This window comes from Cynocephalus volans, chromosome 1 (genome assembly GCF_027409185.1).
Source record: "Cynocephalus volans isolate mCynVol1 chromosome 1, mCynVol1.pri, whole genome shotgun sequence".
Taxonomy (NCBI): Eukaryota; Metazoa; Chordata; class Mammalia; order Dermoptera; family Cynocephalidae; genus Cynocephalus; species Cynocephalus volans.
In genome coordinates, this window is record NC_084460.1 from 278,975,894 (window position 1) to 278,982,209 (window position 6,316).

General features: G+C 43.4%; 1 protein-coding gene across 3 annotated transcripts in view; it reads right to left on the reverse strand.

The window, feature by feature from the left end:
- Window positions 1-1,966, reverse strand: part of BARD1 (BRCA1 associated RING domain 1) — a 76,447-nt gene extending 74,481 nt beyond the window's left edge. For all 3 annotated transcript variants that reach the window (XR_010024240.1, XM_063106031.1, XM_063106019.1), the window contains exon 1: window positions 1,803-1,966. Coding sequence is in view for 2 of the 3 variants with exons in the window: in XM_063106031.1 (XP_062962101.1) it covers window positions 1,803-1,945 (143 nt within the window). In the remaining variant the exon portion in view is untranslated. The remainder of the gene's footprint in view (window positions 1-1,802) is intronic.
- Window positions 1,967-6,316: the final 4,350 nt, after the last annotated feature.

The following is a 6,316-nucleotide window of genomic DNA, read 5'->3' on the forward strand; positions in this document are numbered from 1 at the left end:
CTTTCCAGCAATGATATCAGCAGCTATAAGGGTAAAGGCAGAGGTACAAACAATGTTTTCCCCCTTGGGTAAGGTGCAACTGGCCATGCTTTATTCAGTAGGTAGTGCCAAACATGCATGGATAACAAGAGAGGCAAGGAACATCATTTCTAAATATTAAACCCCGTATGATATAAAATTTTACACCAAAAAGGATTTTTAAACATTTTACCTCTTAAAACAGTTCTGCAAACTGTTTGTTTTCACGTTTTTAATGGATGAAAAAAAAGTAACAAATAAAAGAAAATAACAAGAACAGAAAACTATTTGTAGCCAGTGAAGCCTAAAATATTTATCATCTGACCCTTTACAGAAAAAACTTTGCAGAGCTCTATGTGAAAATATGCATTCTAAGAAACAGCTAAGATTAAAAAAAAAAAAAATCACTGGCATTCAATATCATTCTCCCACCAATTGGATGAGCTATATTAGAAGTTTGGGCCTACTTACTGATGTCTATCTTCACAATGTATAAGTAACTAAACTCTGCAAGTTGGAAATCAGAGAGGGGAAGAAAAAAAGTCCAAAATAGAATTATAATCGTTGACAGCTACAAGCAAAAAGAAAACCGGCCAGAGTGATCTTAATGCAGAAATACTGAGCTGTGCACACAGCCGGTGATCAATACATGCTTTTAGAAGAAAAGTGAGATAAACCCTTCTTGGGTTTTATAAACCTGCATGGTTTTCATACAGAGCTACAAGAAAAGCAGCAGCAAGGAGTACCACTCATGAAAATAGTCATGCGTTGCTTAACCAGAGGGATATATTCTGAGAAACGCAACGTTAGGCGATTTCGTGGTTGTGCAAACATCATAGAGTGCACTTACACAAACCTAGGTGGGAGAAACTACTACTCACCAAGGCTGTATGATGTAGCCTACTGCTCCTATTTGAGTCATGCGCTGCGCTACAACGTGGTGATGTTACAAGGACTACAACTGTCACTAGGCGATAGGAATTTTTCAGCTCCATTGTAACCCTATGGGACCACCTGTGGTACAGGCGGTAGTTCTTGACCCAAAACGTCATTATGCGGTGCATGACTTTACATGTCTTCAGGTGGAATGAAAACGCTGAGAGGACGTCCACACTGCTATAACAGCATGACGGAAAACAAGCAAAAATGATAATAAATAGCAGCTCTAAAAGCTGGACCCCCCAGGCCATACAGAGTTTTGACCAAACCAAGGAATTAAGAAATAGAATGGCAGTGCTTCACAATAGTCTTCAATCTACCCCTAACAAGGGGACCTCAACATGCCACCCCAACCCTAAAAGCTGCTACGGGGAAAATGTCAAAAAGGCCAGTTCAGCAAAGAGTGACAGCTGCTTCAGATAGAGGCCCTCGGGGGTCCTGGGAGTGAGGTTCTGGGATTTCCTTCATCGCAAACACCGGGGCCCTTCCAGAAGTGCAGAAGCCTTAGCCCCACCCCAGCCCTACAGATTCAAACTATTTAGCCACACCTCCGGACGGTTACTTCAGCCGCTAAAGTTCCACAACTACCGTTTTAGTTGGCTTTGGTGCAATAGGAGGCTGGGCAGCTGCCCGGAACGGCTTGCTGTGCGTGGGGGCGTGGAGCGGGTAATTCACACCCGCACCCTGGGCAGGTGGGTCCTAACTCTGCACATCGGCCCGACTGCTGCGCGGGAGTAGAAGGAGGGCACGGGAAGTTTGAAAAGATCCCCCACGCGCCCGAGACTGGGGCGACCCCAGCTCGGGCCTCGGTCCTCGCAATCACCCCCTCGAAGCTCCATTTTTACCAGCGCGAGCAGCGCAGCAGGTTCTCCAAGCGGTCGAGCGCGGCGCGGCTGTTGGCCCAGGCCACGCGACCCGCCGGTTCCATGGCAGGCGCGGGACGAGGCTCGTTCCCGGAGCGGATCTTTGGCTGCCGGTTTCCCGGCATCGCCCCGCCGTCGCGGGAAAGACTTCTCGGAGAGCGGGAAGCCGAACGGGCACGGCAGCGAGCGACAGAGACGCCCCGGTTCAGCGGCTCGACCCCGGCCGAGTGAGCCCAGCGTCTCAGCCGGAAGGACTCCAGGGGGTCGCGGCAGCTTGAGTGCAGGAAGCGCGGGACTGGGCGGGGCGGCTGAGACACGCCCAAGCCCCGAGGGGCGGGGCCGTGCGAGCAGGCCGGGTGGGCGGGGCTTAAGGGGCGGGGTGGGGGCCGAAACGCGCCAAAGTCCTGGGGCGCGGATCTGAGGGGCGGGGCGCGCCCGTGGTAGCGTGCAGGCTATTCGCGGGAAGCGGGGCGGGGCCTTAAGCCGGACCGAATGGCCTGAAGCATAAAGTTTAGGATTTCTGTCTCCGCTTTCCAGGAGCGGGGATACGAGGGGCCCTCCGCTAAACCTAACCGATGGAAAAATCACAAACCAAGAAACTTTTAGTTGAGCGTTATCTACAAAAAGTGCTGTTTTGACTACTTTTCTACTTGAAAAAGCTTTGCCCGTGACAACCAAGGTACCACCCTCTTTAGTCCTAAGAAAGTAACTTTCTCTTTTCTTCCTCCTGTCCCCCAGCTGTGGGGTGTAAGAGCCGAGTAAAAATAAAGATTTCTTATCTAATTTTAACTAGTTACAAATACCTTCTCAAAAGCATATTTTTAAAAAGTTCTGGTTACTTTTAAAATATAAATTTCAAAAAAGGTCTTTGTTAAAGAGTGTGTCTACCCTCATAAGGATCTTTTATTGATCACTATATTTACAGATAACACCTGCGGAGCATCCCCTTCATTCCTTGACCCCCCGCTTCCATTTCCAAGTTCTTGCATTTTTTCCCCCAACTTCTCTTCAAATCTACCCACTTCTCTCTGTTTCCACTCCACAACGGCGGGAGTTGCCGACTCCTCCTCCTGGATGTTTGCCATAGCCTTCCAGTTGGTGTCCCTGTGTCCACCCGAGCCTCAGGCCACACTGTAGCCATCTTAAACATTCCCAAACACAAAACTCATCTTGGCACTCCCTTCCTAAAACTCTTTAAAGGTATTTCACTATTCTTTGATTAAGGTGGCCTACACCAGTGTCTTGTCAAAAATTCCCCAGCCATCACTGTCCCACCCCCACAGGGCTTTCTTTCAGGTCATTGAAAGCCCTACCCCTTGCCTGAGGGCTTCCCTTTGGAACCATTCTTCAGATTCAGTCTTTCAGAGGTTTTTCTGGTCCCACACCTATATTCGGTCAAGTGCTTCCTATCACCACAGTTTGTACTCCTTTACATATAATATGTGAATATCGGTGTTTCCCCCTCTATTTCAAAAACTAGCTTAAATAAAATTTATAGGAAGCCATTGTTTTGGACTCTACACTAGTCTCCAGCAGACCAGACCAAACCAGAATGGAGTCACTCATGCTAGGTGCCAGGTAGTCAAACTGAACTCTAAAACAGGCCAGTTTTCCAAAAAAACAGTAGATTCATGCAACCAAATTCATGTGTTGAAGCCCTAACCCCCAATGTGATGGTATCTGGAGGTGGGGCCTTTGTGTAGTAATTAGGTTTGGGTGAGGTTATGAGGTTGGAGCCCCTATGATGGGATTAGTGTTGTAAAGAGGAAGAGCTCGGTCACTCTCCACCATGTGAGGACACAGCAAGAAGGCAGGAGAAGAGGTCCCTCACCAGAACCCAACCTCGTTGGCACCCTGATCTCAGACTTCCAGCTTCCAGAACTGTGAGAAATAAGTGTGTGTTCTTTAAGCCACCCAGACTTTTGTGATAGCAACCAGGGCTAAGATAGTGTCCTTTACAGGAGAAGGTAGGTATGGCTAATAGATCTTAATTTATTTGCCCAGGTACAGATAGTGACAGAGGCAGAATTTTAACTCAGATCTTTTTGATTCTTAATGGCTCCACCAAATTATGAAGGTTCAAGGAGTTTAAATGTGTTGGCTAAAATCAAACATTTGGTTAATAGGAGTGAGTAAAACTAAGTAAGGTTTTATAAGGTGTTTTAACTAGATCTTTGATAGCACATAAACTAACCAAATATATTTTTTAAAACTCAGAGGCACCCAAGAAGATAGTATTTTATTATTAACCCTGTCAAGTCATTGCTTACTCTTTGCTGAGCTTTGGAGAAATCAAACTCTAGAAAACTCAAATTGTTAAAATTTGGAGAGACACTATGATGTCAATGGAGTAAATTGAGGATTTCAGGAATCAAATAGTCCCACATTCTAATCCCAATTCCACTGAGTAATTTTGTGATTTAAGCCATCATAAGCTTACTGAGCATTAGTTTCCTTACCTGCAAAATAGGGATGATAATATTTATCATGTAGATTTTGGAGATTAAATGAGATTAAATGTAAAATTATGTACATCCTAAGTACTCAATAAATGGTAGCTAATATGAAGATAATTATATATATAATCAGTACTGTAAATGCTTTACTTTCCAAAGATAACACTGAACATTTTTATCAGATGCTTTTTTAATCAGGGCACAATTTAACTGTGATCAGAGTAAATGAAAATTTCACATTTTGGTAAAACACTTTGGGGACCAAACAATTGTAATTGGCCTATTTGTACCATGCTATTAAATGAATTATCATACAGATGCAAACAGTTCTTTCTTCTCTCAGTTTCCTGTTTTCCTTTCTTCTGCCATTGCCCCATTAACTCTCCCCAAGGTTCAAGACATTCTTAGTAGCTGTTTAATAATGGCTATGGTAAACTCGTAAATAAGCAAGGTTACTCTCCCATCTGCAACTTTTCCATTCCTTTTACTTCCTTCCAGCCTTGCTCTACTACAGCTAAGTTGCTAGTGCTTTGCTTTCAGCCGAGATGCCATGTGTGTTTTTCCATCAACTTCTCCCAGCCCTGGATCCAGAATTTCAGGAGCCAGTTCCTTCTCCCATATCTGTGTATGTATGTGTGTAAAGAATGGGCAACCTCCCCAGGATGCGATGTGATACACCAAGAATGTGTAAAATCCTGAAATTCTTCTCCCAGAGAAAAAGTTCTACAAAGAAATCCAGTTCACCTATAGGGTCTTAGTAAAACCTTAGTTTAGGGCATTAACAATATCCTCTTCTCACTTTAAAAAGGTGTAGATGGTATCTTATTTTCATTTCGGAGATTCCATGCAAGGACCTCCTTTGCACATAAAAGTTTAGGTTTGTTGCTCAATTTCACTCCTAGTCTAATCTCTTTCAGCTAAGCAGTATTCCCAAGTACCTTATTCAAAATTATTCATCCTCACCCAGGGTAACACTGGTCCTGGGGGGATTCTGAGACATACAATTTAACTAGCTTTAGCCTATTTACCTATCCTTCTCTCTCCAAGGCCTTTCACCTCTAAGGGTTTGTAGGTTGTTGGTTGAGACCTATGTCCTCTGCAGGCCTCAGTGTTACCATCTGTAAGACAAGCATTGCAACAGTTATTCTCTGTGGGGCTTCTGTGCTACAAAGGCATCTTCAGCCTGGATCTCTTTCCCGATCTACAGGCTAAATAACATGGTGTTGTAGCAATTACTAATAGCAATAACTAATTAACCAATTAGTTGTAGCACTAATGTTTTTACTTCTGTTGTGCTGTGAAGTGTTTCACAAAGTATTACACCTTCCTCATATTCACTTGGATATATAACAAGAAAAATGGGACATCTATAATACCTAGACTAACTTCCCATGAAGTATGGGGATATCTAACAAATTCCAGCACTTAGATTAGTTCTTCTCTGGCTTTTAATTATGGTTTCATAAAATGGGATTAACCATTTTGACTCTTTGTCAGATATAAATTTTGTTTGCAATGACCTCTTTAAAATCTAGAGTTCCCCTCAAAAAATTCAGTTTGAAAACAATTGATAAGTAGCAATCGAATATTGATGGAATGGAACAAACTACCCCAGCATCTAGGATTGTGGTATCTGCTCTGTGCATTTGACTTCCTTTGTGAAAAAGCTATTAACCTAAGTTAAGGTCATATGCTTTGTGCTATTTTTTCTGGAATCCAATGTGGCATAATGATTAAGTGCACAGAGCTCTGGAGTCAAGCAGACGCAGAACTGGATTATAAAACAAGCTCTGCCATTTCCTAGGAGTGCTTCAATGGGCCCATTGTTTAACCTATCTTGGAACTTAGTTTCATCTTTTGTAAATTTAGGATTGATGTATACCAATCTCATAGGGTTGTTGTGAGAAAGGAATTACAGATTATGAAACTATCCTAAACCAGTTGTGCAGTACAGCCAATGGAAAGCCCTTCACATTGGACTGTACTGAACTTTAATACATATATTAAGGCTAACTCAAAAGTACACAATATGATTTCCCA